The sequence below is a fragment of the Xiphophorus maculatus genome, chromosome 2 (assembly GCF_002775205.1).
Source record: "Xiphophorus maculatus strain JP 163 A chromosome 2, X_maculatus-5.0-male, whole genome shotgun sequence".
NCBI classification, from domain to species: Eukaryota; Metazoa; Chordata; class Actinopteri; order Cyprinodontiformes; family Poeciliidae; genus Xiphophorus; species Xiphophorus maculatus.
Genome location: NC_036444.1, coordinates 15,220,680 through 15,240,762, shown reverse-complemented (window position 1 = coordinate 15,240,762; position 20,083 = coordinate 15,220,680). Strand labels below are relative to the sequence as shown.

General features: G+C 36.4%; 1 protein-coding gene across 1 annotated transcript; it reads right to left on the bottom strand.

Annotated features, from left to right (window-relative positions):
- Positions 1 to 6,428: 6,428 nt before the first annotated feature.
- cd44 (CD44 molecule (Indian blood group)) lies at positions 6,429 to 19,590 on the bottom strand. Its single transcript, XM_005802237.2, has 8 exons — positions 19,235 to 19,590; positions 10,340 to 10,505; positions 9,984 to 10,120; positions 9,826 to 9,891; positions 9,156 to 9,470; positions 8,509 to 8,589; positions 8,284 to 8,362; positions 6,429 to 7,562 (listed from the first exon to the last, which is right to left on the bottom strand). The coding sequence occupies exons 1-8, from the start codon at positions 19,299 to 19,301 to the stop codon at positions 7,349 to 7,351; spliced, it is 1,125 nt and encodes a 374-aa protein (XP_005802294.1). The 5' UTR covers positions 19,302 to 19,590; the 3' UTR covers positions 6,429 to 7,348.
- Positions 19,591 to 20,083: the final 493 nt, after the last annotated feature.

The window sequence follows — 20,083 nt, the reverse complement described above, 5'->3', positions numbered from 1 at the left end:
ACAGCAGACACTGGGGCTTTTTATGTTTACCTTAACAGGAATTCTTGTAATGTCGAACTGTTTACTATATCAGCTTAAGGAAATGGCTTCTTGTTAGCACCATTTTCCAATGCTTTGTCTGTAAAAAAAAAGAAGTGTTTACCTTCAACAGTTATTACTGAAAGAAATGTGAATATATTGTGGAACATGAGGATTTCAAGCACACACATTCACAAGGTTTTTAAGCTATATTCCACTGGTGGAATCTGTTTATTACCTGTAAGCACAGTCATCCCTGACTACTTATGAAGCACAGTAGGTGAAGTAACAACCACAATTCACAATTACATCATATTTCCAAGAGGTTTCCTGTACTGCAATCAGTGTTTATGCCATCAGAGCTCAAGACTGTTTCTACCAACCCTATATGCTGCAGCTGTGTTTTTGTGCCAGTCAGAGGACATTTTAGGGGACTCAGAACAGAAACGGGTTAGCGAAGATTATTCAAACTATTAGGTCATATTAGGAAAATCTGCCGCTGATCAACTTATAAAGGTTGCAAAGGTTTTAAACAAAGCAGGAAAAACTGGATACCAACCTTTGTTGAAGGGATAGTTCAGGATTCTTTAAGTGGTCTTCTAAATTGTTTTAAACACTTGATATCTTAACTCTTCTGACACCTTCCTTTAGTAGAAATCTGAACTGGGTGGTCCCAAAAGCTGAAGCTAACAATTAGTTAGGAAAGGCCCACGACCAAAGCAAACTTCTAAAAAACTTTGGTCTCAGAAATGTCAAAGCAGTTTATCAAACCCATTTTTATTAATGATTATTTACAGAGGAAATGGAGGTTGGAGGTGGTGCATCACTAGTGGAATCCCTTAGAGCAAAATGGATATGTACTGCTGTGTTTTCATCTGCTCCCCACATGCAAATTGAGTTTTTGATGAGAATTTTTTTTTTATATATAAAAATGTTTTCAAAAGTGCAACATTTAAAAATGCCATGGTTTAACTGAGTGAACAGAGTATCCTGAAAAAACTAAAAGCAATGACGCAAAGGCACTCTTTGTGCATGAACATAACTGCTTTCTAGAAACAACGACAATATTACAGCTGTTTATTATCCCTGCCTTACTTTGTTATGATCCTGTTTCCTTCAGACTTCAAAAATGAAGTTAATGAGGCAATAACCAATAAAAATACTTTTTAAAAATTCTTTCTTTTTTACAATATTTTTGGGACAACATTGTGTAAAAAATTCTTCTGTTAAAACAACTGTTCAAAGCAAACATGGCAGTTGTTTTAAAAGGCCCAAAATGGCATTAGCATGAATTGCTATGGAGGCGCTACAATTGGAGTTGTTTTGTTTCAACCTTCTAGGACCTGAATCCTGAACTTTCACCTCGTCCTGTGTGAGTGAGCAGTGAGACCTTAGTTATGTGGGAGTTGATTAAGTTGCGTTTTTTTTTTTCAGGTGGAGCCTTCTCTCCTCTTTTGTTTCTTTTTATTTGTGCTGAAATGACAACCATGCCTTGAAGGTGTTCAAATCAAATGTCATTTACTATAACAATAGAAAACCTAACTTAGCACTTTGTCCTTTAGTTCTCAAAGTACATTCTCAATTTACACCTTTTTCAGTTAATTTAACATAAGCGAGGCATGTTTTGAACAACATTGGTGTTCTACTTAACATATTAAAGGACTGATGCATGCTTAGGCAAAAAATAAATAAATAAAACACACACATAGACACTCATTAAATCACCTGGGCTTTTATTCACACATATATTCAAAACACTTAAATATTATAGGTCAATCAAGTTTGATCCATATTTCCTGAGCTGCGGAGCACAGAACTGACACCTTCACAGGCTCTTTAAGCCTTACCTTTAGACCTTGTGATATTCAGGAAATATATATATATATATATTAAAAAAAGAAAACTTCTCCAGTGAAGAGACAATGCAAATCATAGTGTCACGTAAGGGGACTGAGTGTTGAATGACTACTATGTTCAATATTATGGTTGTAGACGCATGAATTAAATAAAAATTCTAATTATTTTTTTGCACCACTATCTTAAAAGCATGATATTTTGAAGTGTCTCCATGCACTTTGTGTATATATTGTAGTTAACAGATTTTGTTTTCCTTTTATTGATTTGTTTTGTTTATTTTGAAATGCCATGTAGAAATAAGGTTTCATTCCTGTGACTCGTTGAAATGTAATCAGCTAGAGGAAGGAGGGGGGGGGAAAAAACAAAAAAACATTTGTTTTAATAGATTAGACGAAATGTATAGAGGACAACATGTAATAAATTGCCTGTCTGATTTTATTTTCTAATTGGTGTTAACTAGCTTTTTAACATTTCTGTCACACATATGATATATAAATATTTTTTTCTTTTGTATCTAATGTAAGTGTTTTGAATGTTTGCTCCATAAAGATATAAGCATTGTGAATTCATTTTCATTGTACATATATGGATATAATCGGTCTGTTCAGTGGCAGTGCAGAGGTTAATTAAAATTGCAGTGATCCTAAATCAAACACAGTTTGTATGAAAAGAGAGAGAGGGTTAAGAAGAGAAATAAAGAAAGACAAGAGTAAAAGAAGGTTTCTTGGTTTATATGGAGGCCAATCTCACTTATTTACGGTGAAACTGATGTTATGAAGGTATTTAAAGACAAAAAAAGGGTCAAGTTTGCCCTTGGTGTAGGACACACAGAGAGAGATAAATCAAAGCCAAGAAGTTAGTCAGAGAGAATAAATACCTGTGCTATTCCTATGCCTACCACAGTAAAGAGCAACAATCCTCAGGTGAATTATCTGAAACATTTTTAAAGGAAACATGCTGGCTTCTTAGTCTCAGGCACATTTGTTCCACTGATTCATTTAAACATACAAGTCATTAATATCTAGACCCATTAGAGTCTATAACTGCCTTCAGTTCACCACTTCTTCACACATTCCACCTCGGTTGCACAATCAATGCCAGTGAAGTTTATAGAAATCCCACGTTTTTTATTGCTTTCAGTCTCAATAGCTTTTTGAATTTTACACTAAACAGGTATGTTGAGAGACCTGACGCCTGCTCAGCTAAATGTTACTAATTAGATGCAAAGTAACTGACAATAAAAAGCTGGAATACTTTTAAACACTGTAAAGTGTGTCATTTTGAAGAACTCCATTAGTAGACATGATGGTCTGTTTCATTGCTGCCTTAAATGAGTTGGGGTCTGCCCTTATTGTAATGATGTTGTAATATCAATGTAATGGCAAGAGAGTATGTGTGTGAGAAATATACAATTGGGTTGAAAAAATAGAATGAAGCATTCTTTCCTCAGATTTTGGTTGATATGAAAACAAAAAATTGTTTCTACATATCAACAAATGTTGTACCTTTGGTGTACATATACAAATATAACTAATAAATGTTCATAACTAAGTGCTGTTTTGAGATTTTTGAATTGTGGTGACTTTTACAGTTGTTCTCCTTATGGTACATGAGCACTAATTTAATCTATCTGAATGGTGTTCAGTTAGATTGTAGGTAGATGTTTTAATACTTCATGTTGACTTACTGTTTATTAGAGTTTAAAGATAAATGATCTAGCCTACACTTCATTGCATTTTATAGCCTTTTTTTCTGCTTAATTTGATGAGACTTTTTCAATAGGGGTATCATTTAGGCAGTAATGTTCTCTTAAACTTTACTGAAGAGGTAAAACTAATCTTTAAATCTCCATATGCTCCTGCAGTTATATACTAGTTTTAAATTTTGTATGTGTTCTCATTCACTTTAGATTCAAGTTGTTTATACTGGACAATTTAAACACAGGACAACTTAAAGTGCTTTACAGGAAACTATAGTAAAATATGAAAAAAAATGTATCTGGAAAACAAGAAATACATTAAAAAGATGAAAGGAAAAGTTAAACTGCATGTAGAAAAGAGCTGTTTAAAGTAGAAAATTGAAAATAGGAAATGACAAAAAAAAATATTTTCTCTTTACTGATTAACAAATACAGCATTTATGTAAAAATGTAAATAAAATTAAACTTATATTAGCAACAATTAAACTTGTTTTAAAACAAACTAATTGGAATGAGTATCTTATCACTTATATCATGTTGCCTGAATCCACCTAGTTAAAAAAGTAGGAGTAAAAACCAGTCATTCAAGGTATGTTTTTGAAGGTAGAAAAGTATTTTTAAAAATATTGATTGAAAAATGTATACATTGACCACAAGAAGAGAAATGCACTGTGTAGCTCTAAGTGCTAATTTCCACCTGTAGTCTCTGACGCAGTTGAGAATTAGTTCTTTACCAATCTTACCTGGTTAAATAAAGGTTAAATGAAATAATTAAGTTGCAGATTTTCAGTTATTTTAATTGAATATCACTGAAAACAACTAGTTTTCCAGTCATGCTTTAGATGAAGACTGTTCACACAGTACACTGCATATACTCTATATTTAGTTTTGCAGTAGAGAGCTTTCTGGGCAGATTGTGTGTCCATCAAAGCACCAATATAGAGAAAACAGTAACAATCATGCACATTTAGTAATGCTTTTGAACTCTTTAAGCATACATTTGATCCACATGGAGAAACCTCAACCTAGAAAGCCCAGGAAAATAGAATTGAAAACTACATAATAGTACTTTTTTAAATTGTGTGAAAACTAATAAAAACTTTTTCAATATCCCACATAATTTAAAACATATATTTTTAAGACAATATAAGTGTTAAATTATTTTTACTACTCTAATTAGTGCATGCAAAGTCAGCTATTATACACTTCTGACATTCTTGCTGGTTACTGTTGGAAAGATGCCATGGGTATCTTTCAAAATGTCTCTCTTTGTCTTACTCCTTTTATCCTGTGCTAACGTTTTCCTGCATACCGACTCTAGTGCCATGGAAACCTTACTTCCTGTTACGTGGGAGAAATGCAACATGCGTTTCCTGTCATGCTATTCATTTATTTCCCTTTTGTCCCCATGCTCACAGAGTGATCAGTCAGTGAACACCATGTTCCAGCGCATCATCTGTACACATTTTTATTTATTTTGTTGTCACTTTACAGATCTTTTCAGCAAAATCTTTTTGTCAATCCTGCCTACTCTAGTGCAACACTTTGTCCTCTTCAAATCAAAGGAAAATGTAAAAATAAACTTAACCCTCCTGCTATGTTGAGCGTCATATTGACCCGTTTTAAAGTTAATATATTTTTTTTAAATAGTTGGAAGCATTTTTTTTGCATGAAACTTTTTCTATTTGTTCTTAATAGGTACATTCTACATATAAATTGAAAATTTATTCATTTTACACATTTGCAACCCCCCTGCGCCTACTTTTTACGTATATAATGTTCCGGTCAATTTGACCCGGCAGTCAAGTTGAAGGGTAAAAAAGATTTATTTGCATCTATGAACCACGTTTCACCACACACACACCCCCACGCACACAAGCCCACTTTCTCACTATTTATTCTTTACTTCACTAGGAAACTGGGAGAAAGCAGGTGTTCATACAACTTTTGACGGGAACCTTTTCTTTTCCCGTGGGCAAACTCCATCCACTCTGAGTGGACACTCAGCAGAAGTGGGGGAAAACATTAATACTCTCTGCATAACTCATTTGTCTTGATTTTAATCAGCGGGTCAATTTGACCCTGAACAGTATGTGTGTCTCAAGTTCAATTATAAAGATCACCCATTGAAAAAAAAAAAAGTAAAATATAAAAATGTAAAATATAAAAAAAATTACAAAAGATCAATTTCACGGAAATTATTGTTTTGTTTTATTTGTAAGTTTTTTTCAGTGGACATAAAAAGTGTAATTTACATTTTTTATGTAAATTAAAACTGTGATGATGACAATGAGTAAATTGTCGTCATTGATCCTTTATTTGTGAGAAGTAATAAAACATCATTGCACAAATATTGATTGAAATGGTTAGTATTGGAGTTAATAATCAGATACAAAAATGTTTTGGAGGAATTTTTTGGTTTCTAACACTATTGCATGATTAAACTCTCCACAGGTCAAATTGACCCACAAACATTATTGCTGTACCTCAGAAATGACCATAACAGGAGGGTTAAGTAACAAGTCAAAAGAATGTCATTCACAATGACTGTATATAATTTAGTCTTCTTCTAAAAACTACATTGGCCACACAGATAATAAAGTTGATTAATACGTGTGTGCGATATAGTCAGGCTACAGAAAGTTCAATAGAAAAAGATGATTACAAGATTGAAAGCTTTATAAAGAAACATAGAATAAAAACATCAGCTTCTTTTATCACATCTGGTTCAGAGCAAACCGGTGTTTCTCTTTAATAAGCCTTTTGCGTTGCTATAAGCCTGCAGTGGATTAACTTCTCATTTCGAATATCCAGTATTTACACTTCCCCTCATAAAAATTGAGCTTGAGATTAATGTGCTTGAAATATTACCCAGTTCTTTATTTTGTTTCAAAATCAGTATATGTTGAGTAGATTCCCTATAACATACTTTTTATCCACACAGTATAATCAAAACATAATCTTATTTCTGTATTCATCATCATCAGTTGTGCACTACACACTCACTGTGGAAAGCTAAAAATCATGCTGATTCAGGATGCTATCTATGTTGACCTTCACAAACCACAATACAGTTTCTGATTAAATACTACTAGAAACAGCAGCAGTCCTTCACGCTAAATCGACAAAGCATTTTCCTATGAAAAAAAGCAATGGCAGCTATTGCAACATTTGTAAAGTTTTATATTATGTACACAGACAGGGAGAGCAGAATCAAAAGGAAGATAATTGAGATTGATGCATCCCCAGTTTTCTTAAAGCAACAATTACAGACAAGTGGACATGTCTGAAATATGTGCAGAAAGGAAAAACAGGAAAATAAAGAAATAAAGGAAGTTTTTTTTTCTTTCTCTCTTAAATAAAATATAACAAAACGAAAATGACAGTTTATTTCTTTTTTCCGGTTAAGATTAATTGCTAGAATTTTACAGTCATCAAATTTAACAAAAAGCTTTTCACCCACTCTTAGAACAGAACTCCCCATAATCAATAATTAAAAATAGCACACACAGTAATTAACGTGAACGGAAAATAAACATATTCTGATATTTTGTTCTAAATCTCTCATTCTTGCACACTGATCTGAAATGCTTAGCCTCTTTAAAAAGCTTTTGTGCAAACCTTTGTACTTTAGTTGAACACAGAATGATACGTTATGACACATTCAAATGCTCTTACTCAGTGCCCATCCACTACAAGCCGCCAACACCCTCCAACTCTTTTATCCTCTCAAAAGTCTTCCCCCAACTTCCCCAGCTCTTTCCTGCCCAACTCTCAGGCCTGCTCGTCTTTATCCGGAGACTGCTCTAACGTGATGACAGTGAACTCCTCCGTATTGCCGTTCTCCTGGATGGTCTCCTTGTTCATGAGCGTCACCATCTCCTGTTCTCTCTCCGGGTTGCGGGAGCTGCATGCTGCAGCTGCGACCCCATTGTCATCGCTGCTCTCTTTGATTGTGATATTCAGCGTTTGCTTTCTGCCACACCACCTGCAAAAACACATTGAGGGCAAATGTTACTACAACTAGGTTTAAAATCAACGTGAGCCTTTCGAATCTTTTAACAGCAAATGTGAAGCACAGTGGTGGAAGCATCATGTTGAGGATTTGCATTGTGGCCAGTGGTATTAGTACATTGAACAAGCTTTAAGGAATAATATTTGACTAGGTCTTATCTCCAAAATCTTCAACTTCACCTCAAGTTGATGGTGGAAAATTGAGCACATTTGGGCATTGGCTGGAAATGGTTTTGGAAGAGGTGATACAGATTAGCATTAAGCTTGTGGACTAGCCCTCCACTCAATCCTAAAATTTGTCGGCTGTGTTGGAAAGCCAGGTTTTGACCAGAAGAACAACATGAGAATGAACTATGCACTACTTGTGATGAGATGAGTGGTGAGATATCCAGGCAGATTTATACCAGATGCTCACAGACGGCTACAAGAAGCATATGCAAGCAAGGTACAACCTGTAAAGAGACTTTTCACTTAATACTACTGGGGCTATATGTTTATATTTGAGCCATTATGTGCTATTTTTAACCTGTGTCAATGAATTTAAACATACACACCCTGGTTTTCCCTATAGAAATTGCTAGGTGTATGTTCAATAAAAGCACCAAATTACTATGCGATTCATTCCTGCTTACTAATACTTTTCTCTGAAACTGTGAAAAACAGCACCGGAAGTGTCATGTCAATCAAGCCATTACCCGTTTCTCCTGGCGACAGCTGCACACACAAGGAGAATTGCACCAACTGCTACAATAACACCAATAACTACCAGCCAGTCTAAAAGGAGAAAGAATAGAATAAAATATGAATATTGTGACAGTGTTAAAATGATTCCGGAAAAAAAACATAAAGCACCGTCAGAATATTGCTGTTTGCTGTCATCGTGTATAGTATCTCTGGGTGTTTCATTTTCGGTTACTCACCTGATGAGCTGCTGTCTTTTTGATTCTCTATATCATTTTCCGGATTCAATGATTTTCTTCCTCCACTATTCGGTTTGGCATCTAAACATCAATAAAATAAAATAAAAAGTTAAAACAGAAAAAAAAAAGGATGCCTGTTAAACTGCCAACCAATAAAGCATTCTTTTAGCTTCATTACAAAAAAAGATGGTTTGGCTTTTTCAGTTGTAGGACTGATCAGATTTGGCTCTACTTCATCTCCAAATATATTTCAGCTAACACAAGGGGGCGTCATTTGTTCGAAAAGCTACTTTAGTTACTCCTGTCCTCCCAAAACCTGTTGAATCAGGCCTCACGGCTTATATACTGTAGAGTACATACTGATCTCCAAGTCTTTCTTTCTGTTAATTTGGAAGATTTTATGCTTAAAGCTGATAGAAATACAATATTTAATTCCTTACAAGATTTGATCTTTAAATCGCATTACTAGCAACATATTCTTTTTTAATTCTTAAACATGGGCTTAAAATTTGAACCTGCTCAAAGGTAATTTTCTAAAGTTTCTTTTAATATGACCAGCACTCCTCATTGAAAAATAAGGTCTAATTTACTGAGATGTACTGGACATACTGTTAGAGTTTCCTTAAACTCTGATTTTATGTTTTTACCAGTGGGCTCCAATGTTTCAATAGGTCTCTTTTCACTCGATGTTGTTGTTTCAGCGTTGATCACTGGAGTTGTTTTTTCCTCTTGTTGAGCTGACTCCATCCCAGATCCATCACGTGGGTCTGGCTCCATTGTAGTGAAAGTGGAAGTGACATTGCTTCCTCCAGTGGGGTTTCCCTCCTCAGGAACCATAGTGAAATCATCTTTACTCAGATCGTCGGGTGTACTTGCAGGTGTTGGAGCATTTATCAAGCCCTCCGGTGAGCTTGTTTCTGACTCTATTGTGCCATCAGTCAGAGGCTGTGGTGATGTCAGAGCTGTTTAGAGAATAAATATTTTTTGTTCACTCATACACTTTATACATATATATTTTTTTAAGCAGCATCTAAGTTAAGCAAGTCCATATAGTATTTCAGTTATTATAACACAGTTGTATCATTAAGGAAATTGTTTGAAACAGGATTCTGTCTGTTTCAGAACCATTTATGTTACTTCCTCTTAGAGAGCAGAGAACAGAGGTCACATAATATGTTAGATGTTTAACTGAAGCCACTTCCCCTTAAATGCTTCAATCCTACAACAATTCTCAACCATAGAAGTGTTTAAAACAGCATAGTGTTTGTCTCACACTTGTACTCCATCACAGTCAATATGAGGGTGTGTTATACTGACCTGTTGTATCTGAGAGTAAAACTCTGTTTTCCTGGAAAGCTTTGCTGCAGTTCTTCTGAGCACTATCTGGTAGTAAGGAATCATAAGACAGCAAGTTTCAAATCAAAAAGTCAATAATAGCAAAATAAACCAAAATCTCATACTAGCTCCTCATTTACCATTTTTGTCATAACAGTGAGCATCAAAATGATCTCCAGTATATGAGTTAACAATAAACCCAGTCTTGTTCTTTGCACAGTTTTCATGCTGAGTATGCCTGAGAATGACACTGCTCCCATTGTTGATCCAACCGTACCTTAAGTGACAAAAACAGTGAACAGTTGTCGATTCAGATTTTGATCCACAATGCTTTATAAATTTGAAAAATAAAAACAAATAGCAATCTTCAGTTACATTGTGTCTTACCTAATAAGCAACATATACTTTATTATATAAAGTGAAATATCTCTAACGTGTTATTTTTTTATGAAAATATACTTTTTCACAATGTTTTTTTGAAGAAAGTTTAATTTACCTGCAAGTTTCCATGCTGTTGTTATAGGCCTCCTGGACTTGCGCTGGACTTGCCATTGTGCTCTCCAGCTGCTCACAGACTTTCATGGCCATTTCAAAAGTCAGATAGTAACGACTCTCTCCCTCAACCAGAAAAACACCTGCATAGCTGCAGGTGCGAGAGTTAACTAGAAAGAAGCAAATAAACAAAATGAGAAGTCTTTTTATTACTGTGAGAAATTCAGAGTGAAAGTTAAGGAAAAAGAAGTTAATGAACTTATTATTGTTGGAGTCAACAATGCAGAGATCTGAAATTAAATTAGTATACTTAATATCTCTACTGAGGTTTAATATTAGATCAGAGAGGGAGAGAAGTATGTAATGCATTTAAATTCAGCTCACAAAAAAGGCCAAAACAACTGCAGAAATAAAATATTATCTTTTTGATTTGTAAGGTACCTGATCCAAAGCTTATTATAAATAAATCTTGTGACGCTCTAAAATATATCTTGTTAATGTAACACAAACCTCTTTCAGTTATTTTTTGAAAAACATAAAAATGAGAACATACATATATATATATATATATGTATATATATGTTCCAAACAAACATTATGAAGTGTTTCATACTTGGAACTGGCAAAATGCAAAATTTTAGACTATGTGCACAGGTGCATCCTGCTTTTGTCACATAATTCACAGTGACAGAGACAGTTTCACATTGAACAGCACCATTCTACACTCTCTGAGATTATGAAACTGCAAACACATCTCACGTGCTTTGTTAAAACCATCTCACTGGGCTAGATGAATGACCCAAGCAACCACAAAATTAGTAAAGACATTTTGTTTTAATTCAAAACCTAATTCGGAGCATAACATGAATAAATAATTGGGACATTTTTTAGTCACTCTTTGGGTTATTGTTGTTTAATGTGTCTCCTAATTAAAAAAAAAAAAAAAAGGAGGAGTTCATTAATATTAAGTTTGCAGTGAAATGTGTCCTGGGAAAGAATGATTTTCAAAGTAATCGTTCTTTTTACTAGCCTTTCACCTCATTCTAAAATTATTTGTTACATCTTTTAAGTGCAATTTGTTGGCAAAACATGCTGTTCCTTTTCTGGTAGTCCTAAACTCAATTAGGATCCATGAAGAAGAAAATCTGGTCATTATTGTGCTGCCTGCCTCCAAATGTCTGTTGCAAGTCCATTTGCTTCAGTTTGTTTGAGAACTTTCAGGGTTCGGATATGAAAACAAACATGCAAAATTGGTTTCATCAGATAAGATGACAACAGTTGGTATCCACGTGGTAACTGCTTCTTTCAAAAGCCAAACACAGGTTTCAGAACTGAAACAGCTGGCAGGCAGGTGAACCCTGGCACAGAGACAGAGGGACAGACGGCAGGTTGGGTGGGGAGGGGAACTATAATTATGAACACACAACACTCCTGGTCTTGGCTTGGTAAAAGAGGATGCTGGTGCAGGGTGTGGTTAGCATTTCTACATGAAAGCAAACAAAAAACTTGATATTATATTGAAGTTCACTGAGGAAATGAAAAGTTCAGTTATGACTATGCCTTAAAATTCTGATAAGCATGCATAGTAAGTTCACCCCTTAAAGCATCAAGTATGTAACTTTTATTAAAATGATATGTATTTACATAATTGTTGAAACTGTCATTATGTTTTGACAGTACGGTATGAGACAGATGTTTAAAATTGTGCTCCTTTGTCTTCCTCTGGCATTCTAAATGCTGACTATAAACAACCAATCAGAGCCAGGAAGAAGGTCTTAGCGATGTCAAACATGCTAGTGTACGTGCCGCTCATCCCTCTCCCTCTCTCTGCCCCCTTTGCTCTCTGCTACGCTACAGCTTCTTCCTGATACCCCAGCCTGCCATGAATGCACAGTTTTCCTGGAATGATAAGTTGCTTCTCAGCCATTAGCGCATTTATCAGCACATACACAAAGATGATTGTCAACATTTAGGCGCTCCTCCTGACTCTGACTGGTTGTTTTTGACAGAAAGCAGTGCATTTCTTCAGACAACAATAGTAGGTCAGGCAGGTTGAGGAGCTCAATTTTTTTCCACAGATTATCTATCCCGTGTTACACTGTCACTACATAGTAACAAATATGTAAAAGACGTATTTTTTTTAATAAAAGTTCCATATTGTAGCTCTAAAGACTTTCCACAGTTTCCTAGGAATGTTGTTGATAACATGAAGATGGGTTAAAATATGTCACATGCTTCCAGAGAACAGATAAAACATATGCACTTGCTTGTTTATCTGCAGATTATGTTTGTTACCAGGGTGACAAATTTATGAGTTGTGAAAGATGGCCAAGTCACACTGCAGCATTTCATAGGAAACGAGAACACATTTAATTTTAAATCTGATTGGTGAACATTTTGGAGTAAAGTTGTGAAACAAAAAGTCACACTGACCTTACAGTCATAGCTACGACACATATTCTGAAGAAATGAAACAAAAAGCTTCCACTGAGACATTAAAACTTTAAGCCATCATCACCAGGAACTTTGTTTTTTAAATTAAATTTTATCTAATTGTTTGTTTTTATCTTTGTACTATGTGGCAAGCATCTCTCAAAAAAACAACAAAAAGCATCTTGAGTAATCAATGCTGCTGACCATGTTAAATTTTTAACAACAAAACCTTAACCATTTTCTGATGCCTATTCTCAGCAGGATGACAACACAGCATTTTACAAACCCCATATTAAAAATGACAATGAGTTCACTACTTTAGTGGTCTCCAGAGACATCGAATCTCAATCCAGCAAAGCACCTCTGAGATGTGGACAAATAGGAGGTTTTCATCAGGAATGTGAAGCAGTTAAATTCGCAGCTCTTGAATGATGCCTTCACATCGACCTGGACCAAAATCTGCCTCAAACCTTGCTGATTTTTTTTTTTTAAGAATAAAGTTCTTAAGGAAACTTTATTCTTTTACCAGAGTCAACTTGGTAAAAGCAAGATATACCTAATAAAGCATCCTTTAAGTTTAAATTTGCAACAGACAATAACATTATATTGTGTTTCGCAAATAAAGGACAAGTTGTGTGATTTCACAACAATTTATCCGACAGTGGTTAATACAGTTCTGAAATGGATTCATTTTGAATCAAGTCACAGTAATGAAAAGATTTTTGTTAAGTCTCCATAAAAAAATATATATCATCAACTATACAACTTCATTTGGCTGCATTCTGAACTTGACACTTGTAATAAATTGCACGCCAGTCAGAGGAGTATTCATTGATAAGTTTTCCCTTTTTTAATTTCTTGGTTTTCATGAGAAAAAATAAGGGGCCCACAACTCTTTTTTAACATGCTATCATGAGCAAAAAGAGAGCAGCGACAGAAGCAGGAACTACAGTTTTTGTCTGTTATCGGCAGTTGTGCAGCAGTGGCAAGTTCCTTTGCACATGCTGTAAAAACAAACTCTCCCTTATACGACTCCGTCTCTCATACGAAAATCTGAAACAACCTCAGTCTCTGCTAACAGAGCAGCTTGCATCATTCACAGCCTGGAGGAATAAAATAGACAACAACCTTGGCCTTGCAAACCTGCCCCAAACAGATCAAAGGGAGAACAGCGCACCATCGGTGGGCTGAAAAGAGTGCTGACAGTGATCTAACAGGGCGTTCATTAATATGCAGAGGGACAGTTGTGGGTGTCTTTATGCAGCCCCAGAAGCTTGTTATGCAAAGGCATTGACTCTCCCAAAAGCTTCTTTGTCACCTAATGGAGTTGGAACCAAGGAGACTGCAAAGTCTGGCTGCAGCGTTCAATAGAAATGAAGCTCTAACACTCTGTGTTGCCAAAACCTCCAGCTGCAATGGGAAGAATTGTCAACTTAACTCTCCACTCCTACTTCACTTTCTCCCCCTCCCTTCTGCCCCCATGCTTTTTCATTTTGTCTTGTTTTCTCTGACAGCTCTCTGTCGTTTCTATGCCAGCGATAAAACACAATATACCCCCCACATACATGTCTTTAAAAAAAAAACAAACAAAAAAAACTGGTAGCTCACAGATGCACAAGGCTGATTATCCCTTCATGACTTCAGAGCCATTCCTCAAGAGGAGGCAGTAAGCTGTTGTCAACAATATTAACATACAAAGATGGGTCTCATTTTCTTCTTATCTGTATCTATTCTGTTACTTGCTGCCAGATACACTCTATAGGGATTGCTCACACTTAAGTGTTCTGAAAATATCTTGAGGTTAGAATGTCATGCTTGAAAAAAGAACCTACTGCATCTGTCCTGTTCATACTGTGACAAATGTTTAGCCATAGTCCATATGCTGGTTGTGAAGCAAGATCTTGTAGCTTCAATGCCCACAAAACGCCACAGCATCATCACACCTGGGTGAACTTCATTTTGTCAGCACAGATTTTCCCTCCACTAGAAAAAGTCTCTGGGACAACTGAAACATGAGATGTAGTAAGGAACATGTTTGCAAACACTCAAGCATATAGACACAAAATATCCAAAGGTCACAAAAAGGACTGACAAAACTGGCGTTCTCTGCAAAGCGCGGCTTCCTATCTCACATCTAATGTTTGCACCTCCACCCACTTCACTCTGGATGGTAGGCGAGTTTTTTTGCAAACATATCAAGGCGGTAACACTGTCTTTTTCCTTTTACAGGCATGAAGATTTCAATTTCTGTACAATACATGTGAAGAGAAATCATTTCAATATGTTTCACTGTATTCACTCAATTTGAAAACTGGAGAATAAGGAAGAGGAAGGAATCCTCCACAAAACATTTGCTCTTGTGGTGGTGTTAAAAGTTTGTGAAGTGCATCATGCTATAGATATGTTTCTATTACTTTATTAATTTTAATAACTACTAGCACCTGGAGTGTTTTCTATAAAGGTTTAGCAAAGTGTTTACGATTTCCTTTGATATATTGTTTTTAAAGCGCTTGAAATAAAGCTAGGTCTCTATGCCAAATTAGAACAACATGACAGTAGCAATTAATCTATTATTAGAATTATTCACATCAGCTGATTAGAAATTACCAAGAATTATTAATCTTGTTTAATCATTAGAAAATCGAATAAGAAAATTTTGAGGAATGGCCATTTGTTTGGAAAAGCACTTTTTTTATTTTTAATACAGTAAGAGACCTTTTACAAACAATGCCAAAGGCTTTGGATGCTCATTCCAGCAGAGTGGAACAAAAAAAATATATAAATAGTCTAGATTGACTTCCTTTTTAATGGCGGCAGCAGGGTCAGCTAACATTGCTGAGAGGAATTCAGCAATACTGAAGGAGCATGCACTGAGATTAGGTAGATAAGTGCTGACGACTTAGCCACTCTACAGTAGAAGCCAGTGTTAGTGCCTTTAGATCTCTGACTATCAGATGAGGTTGATCAGTAGTGAAGTTTTAAGTGTCCTTTTTGGTTGATTAAACAAATCTGAAACTCCAGTGGTGCCGTCACTGTGGATGATGGGAGATATAAAAGTAGACTTGCGAGAATTTGTGAAATTGTGAGATATCCATGATTTATACCAATATGTTGGGTGGAATATTGAGTTGGGTATAATCTATTTGTTGTTTGTGCAAAGTCGTATGACCAAAACAGAGACGGAACAAAATGGAACAAGGGCAAGTTGTCATTAGTCATAATACCTCAATTTTTAGCAACTCAGGCAGGTACGTTGATAATGTATTTCAACTCAACCAAATTAAAATAAAATGATTCAGTAGTCCCAAAAAGAAAACAGAGTGGTAACTCTTACAACCTAAGTTATCACAATGAGTCATTATGGATCTAATGACTGTGGACATGAGGGATTTCCTGCTCCGGAATGTGCCACAGTAAAACTGAATAAGATAATCTGTTGTTGAATTATGATTTTACAAGCTATGATGACCAACAGATCATTCCTAAAGGACCAACTCATTCATGTGTTTATCTTTAGTTGCAGGTTTGCATTTATTAGGTAAACCTGCAGTCCTAGCAGGTCTGCCTAAAAAAATTACTTAGGCAGCTGCAGCTGATCCAGAAGGTTTCTGCTGGCAGTCTCACTAAAACCAGGACGATAGAGCACATCAACCAAAGTTCTAAAATCCTTACACTGGTTGCCTGTAGCTTAGATAAGAGACTTTAAAAAATACTGTGATAGTTCAGAAATTGATGAAAATACATTAAAGACCTGTTGTTCTCGTATCTGCCTTCCAGACCACTCTCATCTTCTGGTTCTGGTCTGCATCTCCAGAACCAGAACCAAACATGGAGAAGCAGGATCCAGCTTCTACACACCACAAATCTGGAACAAGCATCCATAAAACTGCAAAACAGCTGAAACGCTGAGTTCCATTAAATCTAGACCAAAACCTCAGCTGTTTAAAGCTGTTTTTGAACCATAATAAATGAAACACTGACCAACATATTTGATGTGTGTTGATCATTTTAATGATGGCACTCATAAACATTTTATGTTTGTTTTGGGGTTTTTTTCAAAGTGGTGTTTTTTATGACTTTGTATTGTTGTGTTTTTATGATGTAAAGCACTTTGAACTGCCTTATTTCTGAAATGTGTTATATAAATAAACTTGATGGATTGACTGATTGATTGATTCCTAAAGAGATTTAGCTAAAGGGGGGACATCCTAAGACTCTAGCATAAAGGATGAGGACATTTGATGAAAATAGCTGGTAGTCATCCACATAGAAGTAACAAGAAAAGCCATGTGAATGGATAACTGGGCCAGAGAGGATGATGTGTACTTTACAGAAAAGAATTCCCAGTATCTAGCTTTAGAAACATCTTGTAAAAGACAATAGGACACTGATGTTCATTCCTGACAGGATACCTTGTAGAAAAGACATAAATAATTAGCTTCCTGCAGCCCTATTGACTATTTGCAATAAAACGCCTGATGGTTTTACTATGATATTCCAATATCATAGTAATTTCAAGAGTCAGTTAAATCACTTTTTGACCCATTTGCTTAAATATTGGCAGCTGCCTAATATTTGTATAAACCTTGACACAAATATAGGGTGCTGAACTCCTTAGACCTCAACCTCCCTCAATACCCTTAAGACCATCATGAGCTGTGCTTCAATATTCATTGATAGAGAGCCACTACTAATGATTTGTTCAAGTAGAAAACTGACTGACATGAAGAAATTCGGCTAATATGAAAATGCAGGCTAATAGAGGCAGGCTAATAATAGGCTAACATGGCAGGCAGATGCTAAGTACTAGAGTCCATAGAAACAGAGTCCCCCAACACAGGCTGAACAAGTATTGGTTTGTAGTAAAGGGCACGCTGGTAGAGGAGGCAAACACGTGCCTTTAAGTATAGAGACCCTGCCAACAAAGGCACTCTTTGTCAGGGCCTAGTTTATGGAGACTTTGACCACCCCTTACCCTGAAACATGACACAGGAGCATTCAAGGGGAGGTTGCCAAACCAAGGAAACAAATATGATCATGTCTGCAGGACATGCTACTTATAGCCAGCCAGTGAATATTTAAGTAGAAAGAAGAATATTCCAACCAAAAATATTACAGCATGTCAGCGCGTGTAGATACCACATACGGTTGTTAAGAAGTCCTGGTGTTTCAGAGGTTCACAGGTCAGTTCATTTCATCAGTTGTTTAGCTTTTTGCATATTGAACAAATTTTGTAAGTGATTCAAATATAACATTTCACTGACTTTATCAAAACTACTGAAGCTAACTATTTAATTGGATTTCCAGCAAAGTCCAAGATCCTTGCAGAATTTGCGCTATAACTTTTATTAAATCAGATAAGCTAAAAAAAATGTATTGTCTTTTTCTTAATCAAAGGGAAAAACTCAGATCAATGTTGTTAATGTTTTTGCAGTCATTATGGTGAATATCAATTTCCATCCACTGCTCTCTTCCCTCCTGACTACTTTTGGAAGATAAAGTCATTATCCATGATGATAAATCTCATCATGAAAACATATTAATTGAATCTGTGTGTAGACTGAGTCTGGACCTGGATGAACAATCGTTATAAACAATCGAAACATGCACAAACAAAGCACACACTTCTGAATGTGCAAGGATCCTTGAGGATCAAACATGGGCTGTCTTAGGGGTGAAAGGGTCCCCCTCCCCCCTTCCTGCACACTCAGCACCTGAGCTGTCCAGATATCCTCTCATTTTGCCTTTAAATCCTAGTCAATATTAAAGCTTGATGCCGAATTTTATTTGGCCTATAGCCAGAAGAAGGTCTTTGTGAGCAACTAGACCTCCAGCTCCTTGGGGAAAAAGCCAGACAGACCCGAGACCTGTTTGATTCAAAGCCAGCTAAGCCTCCAGAGAATATCGCTCTTAGCAACAAATCCAATGAAATTATATGTGAGACACAAAGAGTTAGGAGAGAATAAAAAGGGAGAAAACTAGAGCACATCTGAAGATCATCCTTTGTGTCACAGACTACAACATTAAAACAGGGCAGAATCGCTACACTTTTTTCTCAATTAATAATTGTGCTTTTAATAGCCAGCCACACTGTTAATAAAAACCCAGAAAAAAAGAGGTTTAAATGCAAACACGTGTCTAAAACAGAGTGAGGAAGAAGCAAGGCATTCTTCTTTGTGTCTGTCATGCGTCAGTCTCAGACTATGCCAGACGTAAGCCTGTCTGGAGTAGCACATGCTCTCTTGCCGGCATCAACTCATCCGTTCTACAAGCAGAAGCCTCAGTAGCGTCTTTCACTCTCGAGTTTCCTTTTTATGAGTTCTCATTCATGTGCTCTACAAGCCTCTGGATGAAAATAAACGGTTGTAAAGTCTGATAGCAAAGAGAATTACCAGACACAGAAGAACAATAAAAACAAAGAAAAACATAACAAAGAGATATTAAGGTAAAATCTCAAACTCCTCACCTTGAAGTGGCTTTGAATTGCCAGAGGCCAGTATTCCAAAAATTACCCCTACAAGAAAAGTCCACATCTTTGCCAAATTGTCTGGTGATGGCTAGGTGAGCAGCTGGGTATAAAGATCTGTAACAGTCCTCTTCGGGTTTTTTCTTCCCTCTACAGTACCAGCAGTGATGGCTGGTGGGTGTATGTGAGTGAAACAGAGTAAATGTGGAGGAGAGAACAGAAGAAACCTGGGCTTGCTCGGGTGTCTGAAAGCTCCTGGAGATTACTCGGAATTTGCATCAACTTTCTCCTCTCTGCCGGAGAGACAACAGTGGCTGGTGGCATGCATGTAGGAGGGGAAGTGTGTGTTCATGTGAACACACACCCTTCTGCCTCTCCCTCAATTGCCCCACCTCCCCAACTGCCCCACCTCTCCACTTTCTCTCCCCTTTTCCTGCCTTTAGAATTTGCAGTCAGAAAGAAGAAGGTGATTTCTCCTCCAATGTGACTGCTTGTCCTTGTCTCCGTACCTCATTTTCACCCTATCTGCTGACACCCCCATTGCCTTTATTTATGGTCCTTGCAGAGAGACAGTTTCAGAGAGCCCATCTGGTCTTTTGTTCAATCTTTTCATTGTTGTCAACTGATCTGATTTTCTCAGCCCAGCTCCACAGGGGTTTGCTGTCAATCTTTCTCGACTACCATTTGTAAGAGGTCATGTATTTCACAAATTCAACCTCACTTGTCATTTTGGATGTGCTGAAGGCTCGGGATACATGGACTCATTTTATCAGACACACCTTACTAGCAATTGATCAGAATCCTGCTAGCTTCAGAGCTGTTTTACCTATTGTGGCATGAAATCAACAA

What these genes read in the sequence shown, in the direction of transcription:
- cd44 (XM_005802237.2), bottom strand. Translation starts at nt 19,301, where the DNA reads ATGTGGACTTTTCTTGTAGGGGTAATTTTTGGAATACTGGCCTCTGGC. An exon ending in CAATTCAAAGCCACTTCAAG is followed by an intron (nt 10,506 to 19,234) that starts GTGAGGAGTTTG and finishes GCTTCTTTCTAG; the next exon opens with TTAACTCTCGCACCTGCAGC. An exon ending in TTTACTCTCAGATACAACAG is followed by an intron (nt 9,471 to 9,825) that starts GTCAGTATAACA and finishes TTCTCTAAACAG; the next exon opens with CTCTGACATCACCACAGCCT.